Source organism: Neofelis nebulosa, chromosome 9, assembly GCF_028018385.1.
Source record: "Neofelis nebulosa isolate mNeoNeb1 chromosome 9, mNeoNeb1.pri, whole genome shotgun sequence".
Lineage (NCBI taxonomy): Eukaryota > Metazoa > Chordata > Mammalia > Carnivora > Felidae > Neofelis > Neofelis nebulosa.
The window spans coordinates 115,537,927-115,557,582 of record NC_080790.1 but is presented as its reverse complement, the minus strand read 5'-3'; the positions used below and the strand labels follow the sequence as shown (position 1 = coordinate 115,557,582).

Here is a 19,656-nt window from a genome sequence, read left to right as displayed (position 1 = left end):
CACATTAAGTACAAAGGATGCGAACTGCACAGCAGCTCATTTCTACTTCTTCCTGCTCTGGTAATATGGAGATGTTCCTAACAATGCATCGCAGGGTGGCTTTGAGGATTAAATGAGTTAAATTGGGCCAACCTTCCAGGACCAACACGCACGTTGGCTTGTGCTCATTCTATACTTGGGCAACCTGGGGATGTGGAAGGGAACCAAGACTACAGATACTCAGAACTGCCTAATTCACCTCCAACAGATCTATGCTTATGGAATGGAAAATCACTGTCCAAGATACTTGTGCATAATACAAAATACAACACAGCTAAGATATACTTGTCTTTGAAAGGCCCAAAGGAGAGCCAGGTAGGTGAAATGGTGGGAGAGGTTTGAGGAGAGAAACAAAGAGTCAGTGGCTTTCTGAGAACAAGTGACCAACAGGTCATCCCAGGGGGTTTTCTTAGATGACGGGACACCTGGAGCAGGTGAGCATCCCTAGGTGAACTCCAAACTCACCTGTTGCAATTCCATCAAACAGGGATAAGACTCGAATGGGCCGCCTTCGGGCTGCGGGAATCGCAGGGTATAACTTGGGGGCTTCCTGCCAGGTTAAAGAAGGAGGTCATGGAGGTCAAGGTGCAGGGGGAAGACTCAACCTCTGGTGGAGGGGAGGGCTGACCTTCCTCTGAGAGTCACAAGCCCTGTGCTCTGTCTGCAGCTTCTTAGCTGGGATCCCCTCGGGAGCTCTGGCACAGAATGGCCACTCTACCCTTAGACATGAACACAGATGTGACTTTGGTACAGATACACACACACACAGAAACACGTTACCCTATCCAGGAATGACCTGGAGCCTCCCTCCATGGACTGCAGAAAGGAGCCCAGTTCCACTAAGACTTAAGAGTAAGTCACAGGCTTCCCTTCCCTCTTCAGTTCCACTAAGGCTAAGGCTTGGTTGGTTCTATAACCATTCCTTCAATCAATGAGAGGCCACAGAGGAGGGGAGAGAGAGCCGTAGAGAAGCTCGAGAACTGTGCAGAGGATGTGGTCTGAGGCTCTCAAACGCTCGTCCAGACAACGCATCTTTTCCATTAACTCTTGCCGACAGACTTCCAGAGCGCGCTTGGGGTGGGTTGGTGCTGGGGGAAGAAGCCTGTGGCTTACGTATTCGAGCCCCGTGTCGCTGGTGAAGAAGGCCTGCAGGCGCATGTTCCAGTCCTTCCGGCGCCGCAGGACGCCGTGACAGCGCTGTGGGAGGCACATGTAGCAGCTCCAGGGCTCCTGCAGCTTCGCATCTGCTGCCGTGCCTGTGCCCACCAGCACCTCCAGGCACTCCACACAGAAGCACCTGTGCCAGGTAGCCAAGGGGGGGGGGGGGGCGCCTTAGCCACCGGGCAGCCCTGCTACATACCCCACCTTCCCTAGAGAGAGCAACAGACTGCCTGAAACCTTCCTGGGGCCCCAGTTGTGCCTCCCTGTGGGTTAGAAGGCACAGGGTCATGATCTGGGCTGCACTAACCTCTTCCTTGGATGCCCATGCAACCTCAGCCCACAGCTTCTTTGCACAGAAAAGCTCCCCACCAGAAATGGCCCATCTCCAGGGGGCCATGCCCACCTTCACAGACCTATGTTTCTTTTCTTTTTAAGGTTTGTTTATACTTGAGGGAGAGACAGCACGTGAGTGGGGGTGGGGGAGGGGCAGAGAGAGGGAGACCCAGAACCCGAAGCAGGCTGACTACACGGGGCTTGAACTCGCGAGCTGTGGGATCATGACCTGAGCCAAAGATAGACGCCCAATTGACTGAGCCACCCAGGCGCCCCCTCACAGATCTATGTTTCTAAAGCCCATGCCTACACCCCAGTTCTACTTCCAGGACACGATGACCATGGCCCTGTGGGATACCGGCTTGGGCCCAGCACCATGGCCTCGGATCCCTCAGGGCCACAGACCAGGCCCGCAGCCCATGGCCCATGCTCACCGGCAGCAGCTCGTGTTGCTGCACAGAAGCAGCTCGCGGCCCTCACAGCACACAGTGCAGTAGGACTGATAGCCATCATCGTCGTACATGTAGAACAGCTCGAGGAACCGGTCCTGGCGGCCGGAGAGAAACGCCCATGAATTCAGAGATCAGGGACCACCAGGTCCCGCTGGCTCACTGGCTGAGGCCCTAGGACGCAGCCACAGAACAGATGATGGGTGGCTTGGTGTCCTGTCCAGGGACCCCAGCAGGGGTCTGCGTGCCGCTGCAGGATGGCCTCCTCTGCAGCACCTAATGCTCAGAGCAGGGTTTGCACCAGAGGCTTCTCTATTGCCAACACGTGGGTGCTTTCCTCTGGGCCAGTACAGGGAAGTGCAGTGGGGAAGGGGCAGGAAAGCCCCAGGTGAGGACTTACCCGGCATGTCTGGCAGAGCCCACCCTCAAAGAGAGGGTGAAAGGACACAGGGTTTTTCCTACCGCAGGACAGACAGCTATCTGTAAGAAAGACAGGGATGCAGCTTTTGGCAAGTAGGGTCACAACAGCACAGTGGAAGCCTGGAGTCTAACCGCTCTTGTTACGTACTCCATGCTAGCTAAGTAACTCCTCACGCTTTGTTCCTTTCGGCAACACTTCAAAGTCACAGCGCCCACAGTCCCCATTCCAGAGATGGGGAGAGGCCAGAACCATAGCCCCAGGCAGGAAGTCCCGTGAGACGGGCAGAGGCAAGGCCCAAATGGAAGACCTGAGGCAGGACCCCGAGCAGGGGCCACTCCAGCAGTGGGATGTTCTTGGGAGGGCCTGGCCTGAAAACTCCCGAGACTCTTTAAAGAGGAACGTGAGGGGCTCTTGGGTGGCTCAATCGGGTAAGCATCTTTTCATTTGGGCTTAGGTCATGATCTCATGGTTTGCGAGATCGACCCTGCGTTGGGCTCAGGCTGGGCACCGACAGCATGGAGTCTGCTTGGGATTCTCTCTCCCTCTGATCCCCTCTCCCAGTTGTGCACGCTCTCTCTGCCCGCTCTCTCTGCCCTCTCTCTCTCTCTCTCTCTCAAAATGAATAATCTTTTAAAAAAAAAATGCCCATTGCTTGTCATCTGGTCATGATTTCAGGACATTGGTCCCTTCCCATTAGGATATTCTGCCTTCCCCTCATTTCAGCAGGTCAGGAATGGCCCACATCACTGACCATGTGGGCAGGGTCATTAAAATGCCTGAGACCAAGCATCCCCAGCCAGGAAGCACAGATGGGTGACAGAGTGTTGGGGGATAGGAGGATTACGGGTGGAGGTTTCCGGGACTGTCAGGGACTGCTCCAAACCTGAGCTCTCCCCAGAGCGCTGTGGGTCAGGAGCGGTTGTTTTCATACCCAGCACTGAAGGAACCACTCAAAAAGTTATTTGCTGACTAATGGACATCAGGCTGAGGAAGCAAGGAGAAGAGTCCATCCATCCTCACACATTCTGAATTCCTTCAGATACATTCTGGGCAATTCCAGGAGCTCGTTCCCAGCCAGGACAAATGGACCAGAGTTAGCTTGAGAGAGTGATGGTGGTGAAGTCTGTCTGCATTTTACCTCAAATCCCATTCTGGCTTTTCGCTGAGAAAGACTAAAGATGTCATAGATCATGGTTTCGTTTGGAGTTTCCTGAGGACAAACTGCCAACCCACCCCTTCCTACATACTCAAGGGGGCAGGATCAGTCTCTGTGAAAGTCAGACAATTCACTGCATTAAATGTAGCAACTAAGATGTCTGCACCCCAGCCCAAGGTCAAGGCACAGAGCGCTGGGTTAAACTCCCACAGGGCAGATAAACAGGCCAGGGTACGTCCTGAGCACTACTCAGGGCAAAAAGGAAGACCACTACAAAGGAGAGTACATTACCTTCCAGGCTACCCTTGTTGTTGCTAACATCCAAAGCCATTTGTTCTGTTGAGAAAAAGAGCAGATGGGACACGGCGTCAGGTAGCCTCTTACTCATCAGCTAAACCACACTCGCTTGCCGAACGGCCCTCCGTACTGTCCCCACCCCCACCCCCCACAGTGGGTGAGCTCAGGCCGCCGGCCTCCTCACCGCCCCACAGTCACCTCGACTCTGGTCCTCCTCTCCTCGGTCTTTTCCATTGTTATAGCAGTTTGTCTTGAGGCGCTTGGGTGGGGGGCAGTAGTCAGAGGTGGCCGAGTCATCGGCTGTGCGTCTTCGGGTCTTGTTCTCTGGGAAAGGTGAGGAGATGGCAGCCGTGGCTGGGGTGTGCGGGCGAAGGGGGGTGCGGGGAAACTGTGACCCCAGGACAGGACCATGCCTGGGTGCCAGCCGCACCTGGGCCATGACATGGGTCCACACTGCGTGCCCTACCACCCCTCTATGGACAAGTCAGAGGAATTCAAAATCCCTCACTCTGTATTTATTTACAGGGGTTTAAGCAGCCAGGAGTATAAGAGAATACATCCTCATAGACCCAGCACCGGGAACATCAGACAAAGCCTGGCCTCTGATGTGCAGCACGCTGGCTAACAGCCACAGGTAGTGACTGAGCACTTGAGATGTGACTTGTGCTGACTCAGCAAAGGCATTTTATACTTAATTTTGATGTAAATTTAACAACTGCCCATTGAAGGAGCCTGGCTGGCTCAGTAGGAAGGGCACTCTTGATCTCGGGGTCATGGAATCAAGTCCCACACGGGGTGAGAATACTTACATAAGTAACTTAAAAAAAAAAAAAAAAAAAAAAACCTGCTCAATTAAGCTAACCAAACAGCTCATTTGGAACTCGGACATCTCTAAAAAATATTTCACTTATTTCTAATGAAAAATTCAGCACGAAAATTGAGATATCATAAGACATGTAAAAATATAGATTTAGAAAAATCCAAACTCATAATTTTTATATTGACTTAGAAATGCCAAAATGTTGGAAATATTAGATTAAGTACATGATTTATATTAATTTCACCTGTTTCTTGTATTCTCTCCAACGTTGCTACCAGAACAAATTTAAATTATATTATATGGCCATTGTTTCTGTTTCTATACATTCCTTTTATATTTTTATTCAACCTGTAAATATCTATAAGGAGCGTGGTAAAGGAAAATTATAGTCATCAGAAATCGTAAGAACCCTTTAGTGACAAAATTACATTTGACGGTGCACATACCATTAGAGTTGAGAAATTAAGGGAAAGCAGGAATCCAACTAGTGTATAGAAAAGTCTGGGAGGGTGTGCACACCCAACAACGTTAACCTGGAGGGCAGTTGTGAGGGATGGGAGTGAAGGGGTAGGTGTGAGCTCAGGTTGACTTTTTAACAGATTGGATTCGTTCCCAGTGACCACTGTATATGCAAGAAATTGAAAGAAAGTGCAGAGAAAACAGTGCATAGTCAAAATACGGGGAGTACCGTGTTTCCTCGATTCTAACTTCCCACTGCCTGCACGACGCACCTTCGACTTATTAACCACTTATTTGTGGGGAGAGGGAAACAAAACAAAACAGAAAATACTATGTTAAACGTATGGATTGTTAAGACAAATAAAATCCTGGATTTCAGACATCTGGGATTCCTGGGAGTGACAATGTGAAACCACACCTAGAGAGGAAATACGGTGCCGGTCAAACCTTTAGCATGGATGACGCTGCTTTCTGAATGGAGGTGGCTTGTGGGGTTTGGGGAAGGGTTAAGTCTTCCCAAGTTTTCTCCAGTAAGCATAGCTTAATTATTGTTTTCCTTTTTAAACAAAAGGGCACTAATGGGGCAACTAGGTGGCTCAAATAGTTAAACACCCATTTTGGTATCAGCTCAGGTCACCATCTCAGTTTGTGACATGAAGCCCCAAATGGGGCTCTGTGCTGCCGACAGAGCGGAGCCTGCTTGGGATTCTCTCTCCCTCTCTCTCTGCCCCTCTCACTCTCGCAAGTGTGCTCTCTCTCTCTCAAAATAAATACGCAAAAACTTGTAAGAGAAATTTATAAAAGGGCATCAGTGACAATTCTGTCTTGGCCTTCTATTTACTCAAGTTTCTGCAATGGACTCAATCCCAATTACGCATACTTGACCTTTAGCAAGAAGGGTAACCAGGGAAGCTGGAAAAGGCTGGCCTATTCACTTTTCCAGCTTCCCTGGCGGTTCACAGGGTGAAAGCGCTCCAGGGCTGCCAGCTCGCTGGGAAGCCGGGGTAGGGTAGGTGGCAGCAAGGGGTGACTGCATCTCCCAAGACTGTCCCCACCAGCAGCTGATGGTGGGTGCTGCCCAGGGACCCAATCCCACCTGGTTGCTTGTTGTTGGGTTTGAGGCCCTCGATCCCAGTGGGCTTAAAACCCCCGTGGGCCCACTCCAACATGGGCTTCAGCTGGTCCTCCAAGGAGTCACCAGGATTGCTGGGGAAGGTTTTGCCAGCCCGCACCCTGGCTTTCTGTGGAGATAAAGAAGCGGGATGAACAGGAGGGGTGGATGCTCGCCAGGCCACACCCAGGGATTCACCCAGCGGGGGCCTGCATTCCTCTTCACACTGGCCCCTTTCATAGCCTAGCAGCTGTCCTGGGCTATGGTATGTGACGGGGGGGGGGGGGGGGGGGGGGGTTATGCCTGTGTACGGAGACAGGCAGGAGGCCATGCAGAGAATGAAGTCTCTCCATGCAGTCACCAAAGAGCATCTCTTCCCCATTGGGCTGAGTGGTCAGCTCCCTCTCAAAGGCCAGAGGATCAGAATTAGCTCTGTCACTTTTAGATACAGGAGAGGCATCAGCCACAGCACAGTCTCATTGCCTCTGAGAAAGCTCCAGATTTCTTGTGTTTTTTTTTCCCCCAACGAAGCTGGGGAGACCTCAAGTGTTAAGTCCTATTACAGAAACACTATGACGTTTTACATGTCTAATTAAGCACAAAGCCTGGCTCACAAATGCTGGACCGAGGCCACTGCCCATTTTCTTTCCACGTCAAGGTAAAGGGAATGACAGCCTGATGGATCCCCCACAGACAAGGGGAAGAGACCTCAGCTGCTCTCCAGCAGCTTTTGAGGCTCTGGAAAAGCTTGACAGATAGGAATATGGTGTCCCACCTCCCAGTGCTCTTCCCCCCTCTAGCAGTACACGGAGAAGGGGGCATAGCTCCGGGAAGGCACGGAAGTCTCAAATCCCTTCCTTTTCTTCTCAATCATCAGGCTACTGTCATATTTGCACGCACTTCATGTGTCCCCTCCATGCTAGCACTGGCTATGCTGTGGCCTGAGCTGGCTTTCTGTACGTCACTTGCTTTAACTCTGCTCTTGGGTCCAGACCCCCACCATCGACTACCATGTTACCTCCAGAGCATGGTACATGGCCTTCCTGTAAGACACCAGCTTATTGAAGGTCGCCAGGTTAAAGTGCTGGCTGAACAGCCCCAGGGCCACTAGCTTATCTGCAGACACCTGAAAGAGAAAGCCATCATCAACACCCGTCTGCAGCCTGTGTCTCTCCCAGGCTTATTCCTGGGGATCATGTTCACAGACTGAAAAGGAGGTTAGAGAAAGTAGAAAACAGAATTGGTACACAGCCTCTGACACACCCTATAGCCAGAAGCACAGTGAACATGACACTCCAAATGGGAGAAAGTAGGATTCTCCAAATGGAGGATGCGCCCTGTATTTGTGTTATGTTCTGAGACCAAATGACCCACAGGTCCCTGGTGTGGGCCCCATCTCAGTGTTGACACGCACAGTGGACGTTCCAATATTGGTGCTTTTGTACATGTCCTTCCCTCCTTCATGAGCATGACAAATGACAGCTGAGATTAACTATTTAGCCTTTTATTAAGGGAATTTAGTGTACATGTTTAGAGAATAGTGTTGACAAAAGTAAGCACTTTCTAATTATGCTGATTTGTTGATATGGGCCTTCCATTGGGGCTAAATACCCATATATTCCCCAAGTCTCCAGGGCCTGCATGAACTAATCAGGCCACCAAAGGGAGGGGATGAAACTCCTGTCCCGGGATGCTGATTAGCACTGAAAGACAGGTGATTTCTGGTTCCCCACAGCGCATGCTCTCTTTCGTGCCAACTTCCGTTTTGCGCTTGTACCTCTAATCCTGACCTTCCATGACAGGGAATTGCCACCACGTATAAAAAACTGGCCGGGGGGCGGGGGCCGGGGAGTGGGGGGGAGGCTGCTGAGTGGATCAGTCGCCTAAGCGTCCTATTCTTGATTTGGGCTCAGGTCACGATGTCAGTTTTTGAGTTGAGTTCCGAGTCAGGCTCTGTGCTTACACTGCAGAACCTGTTTATGATTCTCTCACCATCTCTCTTTCTGCCCCTCCCCACTTGAGTTCTCTCTCTGTCGCAAAATAAGCTTTCAAAAAAAAGCATTTAAGGGGTGCCTGGGTGGCTCAGTCGGTTGGGCGGCCGACTTCAGCTCGGGTCATGATCTCGCAGTCCGTGAGTTCGAGCCCCGCATCAGGCTCTGTGCTGACAGCTCGGAGCCTGGAGCCTGTTTCCGATTCTGTGTCTCCCTCTCTCTGCCCCTGCCCCATTCATGCTCTGTCTCTCTCTGTCTCAAAAATAAATAAACGTTAAAAAAAAAATTAAAAAAAAAAAAAGCATTTAAAAGAAACTAGGGGTCAGTGTGATTGTACATTGAAAACACCAGTGCTGTTCCCAGTCCTGAACTGCTCTATTGCATGCAATGTGTACCCCAAACACCAAGACGTGCACTGCAACCCTATCCTATAATGCTAGTAGTCCCCCCACATCATCTTACTAACATCAGACCAGCCTTGCAAAGCTCAATCTGTGTTTCACTGGGCCAAAGCAGTTACAAACAATCCTTGCTGCTTCATTTCACAGAACTCATAGTCCACATCCTTCAGTTAGAGGCTTCAGGGAGAGCACAAGCCCAGGACATTTGTTGACCTGCTCCCTCTGCTGGTCAAACAGAGTATCTACGTGTATTCTGCCTACCAGGGGGACTCCAAATCCTCCTTGTCCTGCCTATTGGGAATTTCAATGTGTTTATGGCAAATGATCCCGAGGAAGCCCGAATCGTGGGAAAAAACAGAACCTCAACTTGATGCTGAATCACACAGATGTACTGAATGGCCCTCCATTACCACATCTGCCTCCATCCCAGCCCAGCTTGTTGTTGTTCCTCATCTAACCTCTGGACGTGCTGAAGGTTGGACTAACATTTTGAAAAGAGACCATCACAGGCAAAGTACTGCCTACACTATTCTCATCAAAACCTGAGATCTCATAGTGTGCTTTGGACAGGTAAGAAATCAAAAGTGGCTGATTCATGCTCAACACAGCTATTGTCCCACAGACTCTCATCAAGAAAGAACATAAAATGGTTAATGTCAGCAACAACAGAGGCGTCTGTGTGGCTCCGTCGGTTAAGCATCCGAGTTCCGCTCAGGTCGTGATCTCGCGGTTCGTGGGTTCGAGCCTGTGTCAAGTTCTGCGCTGACAGCTCAGAACCTGGAGCCTGCTTCAGAATCTGCGTCTCCCTCTCTCTCTGCCCCTCCCCTGTTCCCACTCTATCTCTCTATCTCTCAAAAATAAAATAAACATTAGGTATATATATCAGCAACAAAAAGAACATAATCATGTTAATCATATCAAAATTAGATATATATATATAATCTATATATATAAAACATTAGATGATATATATATCATCAGCAACAAAAAGAACATAATCAACAAACTCTGAAGTCGGTACTCTGAGTTGAACTTTTTCAGAACTGTCACCAGGTGACCCTAGGCCCAGCCAGACATGCTCCTCCCCACATGCCTCCAGGGCTAAATGATGCTCAGAGGCAGAGACCACCCTTCCTGTCTCTTCTAAGCTTCTCCAAAGATCTTTGAGGGTGCTTACCCAAGTGGCCATTCCCAATTCCACAGGAATCCATAAAAAGTAAAAAAGAGAGCACAAGTGGCCACAAGTGGATTCAGAGAACATTCCAGCTTTTTGTCTCCTAGAAGAGCACACAGAGCTCTAAGCCCCATGAGACCCTCAATATGTGTTTATGCTATTTAACAAGAAATTTTTATCCTTCCTAGACATACTGAGTCAAATAGCCTCATCCATCTGGAGAAAGCAATCACGGGCCTTTTATCGTAAAACATCAAGTGTACAAGGAAGGGAGGAAAACACTGCAGGTCTGTGGCCCGGGAGCCTACCTTGCACTGGACTCACCTCGGAGAATTTGCCGTCACCAAACCACTGGACCCACCGCATGCCGGACATGGCCTGTCGCTTAGAGGTGGCCTTCCATGACACCACCATAGCAGGCCACCAGGAGAAGCCCTTGATCTTTCCCCACACAAGGTCCCCTATTCCAAACTCCTTCCCATCCTAGAAGGGAAAACCACAAGAAAGAATCCCAATGAGACAGATTGCCTGGGCCAAGGAAAAGTCCTGCCCCCCCCACTGACCCCAATGGCCACTGCCTGAGGGACCAACTTGGGGCTCCCTCCAAAGTGCCCACAATGGGGGCCCCTGGGAGCCTAGGTACAACCTCGGCTCAGGTCATGATCTCCATCTCCTGGTGATTTGGAGCCCCGCAGGCTCTCTGCTGTCAGCGTGGAGCCCACTTTAGATCCTCTGTCCCCCTCTCCCTGCCTCTTCCCCCATGCTCTCATGGGGTCTCTCTCAAAAATAAATATTAAAAAAACAAGTGCCCAGCTGAGAGGCGCTTGATCTTGAGGCTGTGAGTTTGAACCCCACATTGGTTGCAAGGATTACTTTAAAAAAATTAAAACTATGAGTTTGAACCCCTTGAAAATAAGGGACCAGTTTGGTTATTTGATAGGAACATGGGATTATATTAGATTTACAACATTTCACAAATACATTTAACCTAGTATCTAGGAATGAAAGTTGCCGACTGAAAACTCACAGAACATAACATTAGAGTAAATAATGACAATCACTGGGTATTCCCACCACAGGCCATTACACAGGTTATTACAAAGGCATTGAAATGCAAAAAAAAAATTATGGACGCTTGCACATAAAAAGCTTACCATGAAATGTGAGATGCCCATGAAAACAAGTTATGAAAATATACCTATAGTCTGATATACATAAAAAAAAAAGGTTGTCTACATGATATATGCAGACACGTACGTATATATGCAGCAATGCTGGAATGAAATAATTGAGCCCAACTGGTTAATTATGAACTATACACTAGATGGGTTATAGACAAGAAAGTGAGACAACTCCAGTTCCTAATAAGTGAAAATGGCTGGTCTCCAATTGTACATAAAACAGGACAAACAGAAGCATGTACAAACAGGGTACACTTATTTGGGGGTACAAATGTGATGTTCGGGAAATCAATTAGGTGTTTGAATTATGTCTGGCAGATAAATAGGGTGAAGGAAGGACCGGTGCATATGGAAAAGAAAGTCAAATATTAGAACAGATGTGACAAAAAAAAGACACGTGGGAGTAGGCTCCTCTGGGTGAGTGGCTGCCCTTCCCTACTACGTAGGCCTTCCCAGTGGTACCTGATACTCGGTGTTGTCGGCATCTGTCCCCTCCGCGTCCACCTGCGGGGACTCCAAGCTCTCCTGCTGGCTGTCCTGGGCCAGGCGGGCGTAGGGGGTACTGCTGCTCTGGGGCATCACGTCATCATCTGTGAGGTCAATGGTGAGGTAGGGGCTGGCGGGGGACGGCCACGGTGTGCCTGCCAAGGATACTGTCCGCCGCCTCAGGGACTGTGGACAGAAGGACACAGATCTTGGGCCACAGCAAACCAGGCAGGTGACCGGAGACCAGTGGTCCCCCCAGTTGGATCCCGGGCAAGCCTGAAGCGTGAAGGTGTGAGTTGAGAACAGACACCACCAAGGTTGGTTTTCCAGGAACGAGTGAGCACCCCTTGAGTGGTGGGAAAAAGCGACCTCCATGAGAACAGGGACAGAATCATGACACATAGGACAAAGGCAGAGTAAGCATGAGTGACGTCTAGAGACTCCAGAGCCAAGCTCAGAGAGGGCCACTGGTTTCCTTAAATGCTTATTGTGTGCCCAGCCTTGTAACAGGAGTGGAGAATTGTTGTGACCACTGGGGTTGCCTCAAGACAGTCAGTGAAGATACTAGCGAGACAGAACAGTTCTGGAGTCAGTGGAGCTGAACTCATTCCCAAGGAGGAGCAAGAACCCAGTCAACAGGGAATTCTCACATTCCACCAGGGTTCCATCCAGGATCAGGCCAGGAGAGAAGCTTACCCAGCACCCGGGAGCGAAAGGAAAGGCAAGACCCTGAAAAGGTGCTGAGTGTGAGGAACAGATATAGGTTAAACGCTGGCTGCTTTCAGTGGCACAGTGACAGAGGCGGATCTTCCACTTAAGAGACTGGGGGTGTCCGGGGAACCAACCCTGGTAGCTGAGAACTCCACGGGGGACTCATCCACGTGACTGCGGCCCTGCCGGCCTCGGGTGGAGCGTGGGGAGGGCCTGTGCCTCTCACGGCTGGAGGCATTGTTGTTATTTCGGGTTCGGACCTGGAAGCAAGAGAGGATAAGCAGGAGGCCTTTGGTGACTACAGGCATGGAGTTTCGGACTTGAGGGGTCGCCTCAAGTCCCCAGAAGTGAAGAGGTGGGTAAGCAGGGAAGGACTCTGGGCTGAAAGGATCTCCCCCAGAAACTCCCCTGTTACTGGGGGAAGGGGTAGGGTGCCAGCAGGGCTGCCGATGGTCCACAGCAGATCCCGCACTGCCCGTCAGAGGCAACTGGCACCTGCAGATTGAATGGAAAATAACATCCAGTTTACCCCAAACCAAACATTTTGTCCCCCCAAAGCATTAGAGTGACTGTTGTCTTCTTCTGGAAGGTAGTGGATCAAGCAGCTGGGTGAAAAGCCCTTAGGCTCCTTTCTCAAAGTGGCATGAACTTGGGTGGTGCACTCCTGTATTCGAATCCTGCACGCAAGAATCAATGTTTAACCTTGGGTTAGTTACCAGATCCTTCTGTCCTCTGTAATGGGGATGACCTCCATCATATGCTGGGGGAGATTGTAAACTAGACCCGCCACGGTCCTCGAGCGTCAGCCTGTTCTCTAATGGGGTGGGAGGCCACCAGCAACGATCGCCTACCCGTTTCCACACCAGACACTAAGTCACAGACTCCGCTTACGGAAATGAGTCCCAGAGGGAATAGGCATTTGAGCCAGTCACCTACAAACTAGCAGTCTCGGGCACTTGCAGCCAGGAGAGTCCGAAAAGAGCTGAAACACCTGAAACACTACCACGGGAGAGAAGACCTTCACTGACTATCCGTGAGCCTTGCTGTCTGTCATTCTCCACTTTCAAAACATGTATTCACCTCTCTCTCCAAAGTTCTCTCTGGAGGATGCAAGACCATTTTTTGGTTTTGTGTGTGTGTGTGTGTGTGTGTGTGTGTGTGTGTGTGTGTGTGTGTGTTTATGCAGGCCTGTGTCTGGTTGGAAGTGCCTGGGCTCAGAAGTGGGGGACTTACAGCTGGGCTTTCAGACCGAGTCCTGGTTTCACGGAAGAGTTTTGGCATCACTGGGGTGTCAGAGCCATCCCCGTCTTCCCCTTCGCCATCTCCATCACCCGTCAGATCCTTTATGAATGAAAGCATTATGAACTTTAAATGTTATCAAAAGGTGACAAAACCCCAAACAGTTTAAGAATGAAAAGTCAATCATAGTGGCCCAAGTTACCTGAAAATATTTTCAAAATATTTTGTTCCTATAAGACATTACAGTGGCTTACCCTGGGGATCACAAATTCAAGACATGATCAAAAAAGAAAACCCCTGGGGCGCCTGGGTGGCTCGGATGGTTGAGTGTCTGACTTCAGCTCAGGTCATGATCTCACGGTCCGTGAGTTCAAGCCCCGCGTCGGGCTCTGTGCTGACAGCTCAGAGCCTGGAGCTTGCTTCAGATTCTCCATCTCCCTCTCTCTCTCTGCCCCTCCCCCCTCTTCTCAAAAATAAATACACACTAAAAACACACACACACACACACACAAAACAGCGGAATCAGAAAATCTAAGACACAGTATGAATGCAATCTGGATCTGCACCTTGGGGAGACTGATTTGGCTATGACTAACAGGGAGAGCTGGTCAATTTGCACAATTAAGTGGGAGAAATCAAAGGCTCAAAGGAGATGCGTCCTGATACAAGGACCAGGAAGAAATGGCACCAATGAACCAATGAAGAACCCCTAGAACATGTCCCATGCTGCACAGCAAAACCCAAAAACCTGTGCACTGGTAAGCAGCCTGAGTTTTGGATATAATAGTAAGAACTTGATTTTTTCACTTCGCTTGCCCATTGAGGCCTTGAGTGAGTCCATTTCACTCTTTAAAACTGTAACAGTACTTTTCTTACAGCACAACAGGAATATAAAGAGAATCAAGCAACGCAGGCCTCACTCAAGGCCAGACTCAGAGGACATGCTCAGGCCGGAGGTTCCATTGCCACTCCTGCTGATGGTCCACCGGAGCTAAAACAGGTGTCCTGAGCATCCAGTCCCAAATATCCACACAGCTCTTATGCTCATCACCTGGGCGTCCACTGGTTGCCCTCCAGCAGAACAGAAGCCGTGCGAATGTGAATTTACACTTGTCCGTAACTTTGTTCCCAATGCTGGACACCAGCTCTTTCAAAAAAGTAACCAAATTGGAAAAAAACAAAACAAAACTCTACTATGATTAATAAGAACAAGAAAGGCATAAATGATGTCGGGAATAAAAAAAAAAAAAATTACGGGAAGACTCTAAGGTGGAAAAAAAATTGATCAAGTAGAAACCTTGACTTTGCAGCAGCCGTTAAAAGACATTGCAATGATTGTTAGAAGTCCCCTAAGGCAAGTTCTTTCCAACGTGAGGGGAAAAAAAATCCTTGAGGCCACATAACCCTGAGATCAAAACCAGACACAAATATATTCCAAGAAATAAAAAAAAATCACACATCCACTTTATTCATGAATAGATGTGAAAGGAAATCAGATTGAAAACACACCACAAACAAGTTGGGCTCATTCCAGGAATAAAAGGAGCGATTTTACTACATTAAAACTTTATCAATGTAATTGGATCCTCCGGACTGGGAAAATGAGAATTTCAGAAATATGCTGGGAAGCATTTAGTAAAAAAACTTTAAAATGGACTAAAATTAATGTTTATGATTAAAAAAAAAGACTTGGCATGTAGCAGAAAATGCCTTCATGCATGAGGTTGTTCAAAGCCCTCTGTGTGCTTAGCAGTTTTCAAATCCGTCACTCAACAAGTATTTACTGGATGCCACTCAAGGGAATTCCCGAATCCTGCACAAGGGACATGAGGACACATACCTGAGTATAACTTAGCAGACTGGAGACCTCCCTCTTGGACAGTCGTGAGCTTGATCTTCGGCCTGGAGAAAAGAACCGGTCTTGTCTTTTGTGGAAGGGCCAGCCTCCGGGCCAGGGGGCAGCCGTGTCTTCCCTCGCTGACCTGCTGTCCCCTGTAGTCTCCTCTCTGGGTTGGGGGCAGAGATCCCTCTAGACCCACTGGCATCCTCAGAGGGTTAACTGAGCCCCTCAGGATCTGATTTCCCTTCAATGTATTCATAAGGCAACAGGGCACAGGGCCAGGCACATAATAGGACCCAAAACAATGACTGAAGGTACTCAGCAGGAAAGGCATCAATTTCCTTCCAGAATTATGGCCACCAACTGCAAGTAATGAACAGTCCAGTGCCTGCCATATCGGCCACATTTCAAGTGCTCGCATGTGGCTAGGGGCTATTCTAGCGCACCACGCCGAAACAGAACACTTGCACCGTTGCAGAGTGTCCTATTGGACAGCACAGCTCTAGAGGATTTCAACAACAGGATGGGACAATACAGGCGTTTCCAAACCAGCTGGGTCAGGAAATCTCAGTGGGGTGGATCCCAGGTGATGTGATCCAGAACTGTGGAGGGGAGGGGCAGGGAGGGCAGGACGGCAAAGGAAGCAAGCCTCAGATCCTCCCCCACATATGTGGCGAGTGTCTTCTTGCCACATAATCACCTGCAACGGGAGAGGGGTCCCTCTGCAGAAGAGCCAAAGACCCCAGGCTATATGCTGCAAATTTCCCCCCATCATGACTGGAAAAGGACAGGGGTCATCACCCCGGGGTTACCTCCTCAGAGTCCCAGCTGAGGGGAGAGGAGAAGGGGGGCAAGGGCTGTGGGCAGGAATGAGAAACGGGCTGGGCTCTGCCTCCATCCATTTCTCTTTCCTGGGAGATGTGGCGGGGCTTGTCAGAGACCAGAGCCTCTCCCCACAACCTGCCTCGAGCCTGCTCGGAGGCTCATGTCCCAGCTGCAGGGCCTGTCCCACCCCTCCTCCCCGCTAGCCCGGCCACCTCTGATCTCCGGGGTGCTGATAGCCTCCAGGATGGGGGGTGAGGGCGCATCCTTGGAGTCAGAAGACTGGTCGCTGCAGCCCCCGTTAGTGATGATGGAGTCTTCCCTCCCGCTGGCGTCCTCCTCTCTGTTGAGTTGTCTGGTGTCTCCCTTCATTGTTTCCTGCAGGAGGGCCAGAATAGGTAGGGTAGCAGGGAAACAAGGGCACAAGGGGGCAGCACACCCCAAACCTCCCACCAATGGCTCTACGTCCTCAGGCCAAGGGAGGCCCCTTGACATATTCTCCGGGTGATACTCCTACCCAAGGACCCCACCCAGGCTGCCCCCACCCCACCCCGTAGCCTGCCCCCCTCACCAAACTCGGAGGCTCAGGACTTGGTTCCATGTGGCCAGGCGGCCCGAAGGCTCAGACACCAGCACCCAGGACAGAGGAGGGGGCTGGGCTGTGGTCTGAGGCTTAGGCTGTTCTGTGCAATTAGCCGGCCACTTCAAACAATGCCATTTAGGACCCGCCTGCCCGGGTCTGCCTGCAGCCAGCCTTGGTCCCCTCTGCCCCTGGCCCCCTCTCCCTGCCCAGCCTCCGCAGGGCCTCAGGAAGCCAGTGCATTATTTTCCCTCCTGACCCCTTTGTTTGCTCTCTCCCTTCCCCTCAATCTCCAGGTCCTCTTCCCACCCGCCCCCTCCTCCCCCACAGAACAGCTTCTCTCCTCTCCATGGCAGCACAAGCCCCGCCCCACCCCAACCTCAGGGGCCCATTGGTCTGCTGGCCTGTCGCTCACTCCCCTCCTCCCTCACCAGCTGGGGCTCAGAGTCCCAAGTTCCCAAGAAGGGAAAGGATGGAGGAGCACAGGCGAAGGACTGGGGCAGTTAACAAGGGGCATGCTCCCCATCTGCTCCAGCCTCACCCCACCTCTGGGCCTTTGTCTCCCCACTGCTGCCCGTCCTGGTAACTGCATCATCACCAGGCTATTCAGCTCAGACCAGCTCAGGCCAGGTCCTCGCTGAAGGTTTGAAGGGCTGTGCGACCTTCATCCTGGTCTTCAACAGATGTTGGCTGCAAGAGCGTGCACCTTTCATTTACGCCTATTAATGTGATTATGCGCCCATTTTATAGAAAAGGAAAACTGACACACAGACAGGATTAGTCTCCAAGGCCAAAAATCACACCTAAGAGGTAGGGCATCAAGGCAAAACTAGAACCTAGGTAGTAGATGAGGCCCCCAGACACCCATTCCTTACTTTCCCCCCAAACTACTCCAGAGGTATTTGCCACCACACCCTATTGCTCTGGACTGAAAAGCTTCCTGAGCTCTTGGGAAAAGCTTCCTGAACAAAAGGCTGCTCATCAGCACTGAGCACTCCCAACCCCTGTGCCCCATCTTGGGGACTCACCGCACCGTACTAGATGACGCACACTAGCCTCCCAGGGTACCTTCTAGAAACATCCTCTAGGCTACAGGGCGGTGGACTGTAATAGTGATGTGGCACCACATCCACCAGGGGGCGATGTGGGGAGCGGTCTGAATTGGCCTGCAGCGCCCCCAGGTGGATGGGCGGTGTGCCCTGGGGTCCCAAAGCCATCCTCTGCACCTGTCCATCCCCCAGGCCAGGGCATGGGGCAACTAGACCCCTGCTGTATTTCCCATAAGGCCCAGGGAGCAGCACCTCTGGAAATCACTGGGAGCTGGTCAGAGCTGCAAAATCTCAGGCACTGGCCCTAGACCTACTAAGTCAAGACCAACATGTTCGAAAGACCCCTGGGTGATTATGTGCAAGTTAGAGAAGCATTGTTCTGGTTCTAAATGTACACTGATCCATAGCCACCCACGTGGTCCAGGGTGTACAGGGTCACACTTCTTGGTCTGTTTTCTCTTGATACATGTTAAGGAACCTCACCAGCCCCACGGAAACAGAGGAATGCCTGACCTGGTCTGATCAGCTGCTCCTCACCCCCATTCACTGCCAAGCCCTGACCCGGAAGAACAGGTTGGCTGACCTACGGCCAGTTCCTGTGAGGCCAAGCTGCCAAAATCTGAGGAAAACGGCTGGAGTGTAGTTCCAAGTAATAATTAATTCCCAGCGTCTTACCCTTGGCCAAGCCAGTGAACTAAATAACCTAGGTAGCCTGACACCAGGAGGGCGTCTGCGTCATGGGGTGTAAGACACTAAAGGGTACACAGAAGCTTGGGAAGGGGGGGAGGGCAGCGAGGCCTTCCAGTCAGAAGCTGGTAACAAGCAGGTCAGAGGCTGAAATTGAGGGCCATTGCTTCCCTCTCATCCAGGGCCCAAGATTCCCTCAGACGGCCCTTTACTGTGTCAGTCAGGAGGCTCCCTCCTAGATAGGCCCAGGTGGAGCCTGCAGCCAGGAGTGGACAATGATTAACTACCTCGGGCCTTCCCCCAGGACCTCAGCAGCGCCAACCTGTCCCCCAGTCTACCAAGCAGACATGTGAGCAGAGCACCCTTCCCAAAGCCGCATGCCAACATTCAGGAAAAAATCTCCTGCCCCTATAAACTAGGCACATGAGGACTGGAGGAAGGTTCAGGGAAGGACACCAACCAGCTCTAAGGGTCCTCAGCTACCTGGGCTAGCCCGGGAAAGCTGTTTTAAGTTTATTTTTGAGAGAAAGAGACAGAGCGTGAACAGGAGAGGGGCAGAGCGAGAGGGAGGCACAGAATCGGAACCGGGCGCCAGGCTCTGAGCTGTCAGCACAGAGCCGGACGCGGGACTCGAACTCACGAACCGTGAGTTCATGACCTGAGCTGAAGTCAGAGGCTTAACTGACTTCACCCAGGCGCCCCAGCGGGGAAGCTATTTTAAAATACTCGCCCCCCCCCCATGTATAATTCAATTATGTGAGTTGCATCACCCCGGGTGTGCATTGACATGAACTTCCCTTGCTGTCTTACTGTCACAACACACACTGGCGTCCAGAACCTGCGCAGGCTGAAAGGTGCCCAGCTCAGTGTCTCTCCCTGACCAATTCTACACACCGGATGAATGAAGCGCGCCTCCAGGCATGTGCTACAGCTGCCTCCTCAGCCTGGAAGCCCTCCCCATCTCTCTCTACCACATACCTCCCTGTTGTTCAGACTCCAAAACCACATCGTGACAGTCGGGAAGGCTTCTCCCAGTACTCCTGGCTCCAAAAAGTAATAACCTGGCCCTCCTCACACAAATCCTCTCACCTAAAGCTACAGTAATTTTCTTTCAGCGTTTACTATCCTATATGCAACACCCTCTTCGGTGCTCTAGCTGCATCAACTCATTTAATCCTTCACTGTGGTGCATAGTATCCCTATTTTACAGATGGACAAACTGAGGCACAGATTAAGCAACAAAACAGGT

General features: G+C 50.8%; 1 protein-coding gene across 11 annotated transcripts in view; it reads right to left on the bottom strand.

Annotated features, from left to right (window-relative positions):
- The window catches only part of DNMT3B (DNA methyltransferase 3 beta), a 42,242-nt gene that overhangs the window by 10,521 nt on the left and 12,065 nt on the right, over positions 1-19,656 (bottom strand). For 5 of the 11 annotated variants that reach the window (XM_058685281.1, XM_058685282.1, XM_058685280.1 and 2 more), the window contains 14 exons: positions 16,307-16,469; positions 15,270-15,331; positions 13,424-13,531; positions 12,325-12,450; positions 11,456-11,665; positions 10,137-10,295; positions 7,265-7,372; positions 6,232-6,376; positions 4,055-4,180; positions 3,851-3,895; positions 2,383-2,462; positions 1,968-2,080; positions 1,153-1,336; positions 505-589 (listed from right to left, as the gene is read on the bottom strand). In XM_058685281.1, the coding sequence (XP_058541264.1) occupies positions 505-589; positions 1,153-1,336; positions 1,968-2,080; positions 2,383-2,462; positions 3,851-3,895; positions 4,055-4,180; positions 6,232-6,376; positions 7,265-7,372; positions 10,137-10,295; positions 11,456-11,665; positions 12,325-12,450; positions 13,424-13,531; positions 15,270-15,331; positions 16,307-16,463 (1,708 nt within the window). In that variant the 5' untranslated portion in view covers positions 16,464-16,469. Of the gene's footprint in view, positions 1-504; positions 590-1,152; positions 1,337-1,967; positions 2,081-2,382; positions 2,463-3,850; positions 3,896-4,054; positions 4,181-6,231; positions 6,377-7,264; positions 7,373-10,136; positions 10,296-11,455; positions 11,666-12,324; positions 12,451-13,423; positions 13,532-15,269; positions 15,332-16,306; positions 16,470-16,662; positions 16,952-19,656 lie in introns of those variants that run through there. The other 6 variants (XM_058685279.1, XM_058685285.1, XM_058685290.1 and 3 more) reach the window with 6 other exon arrangements.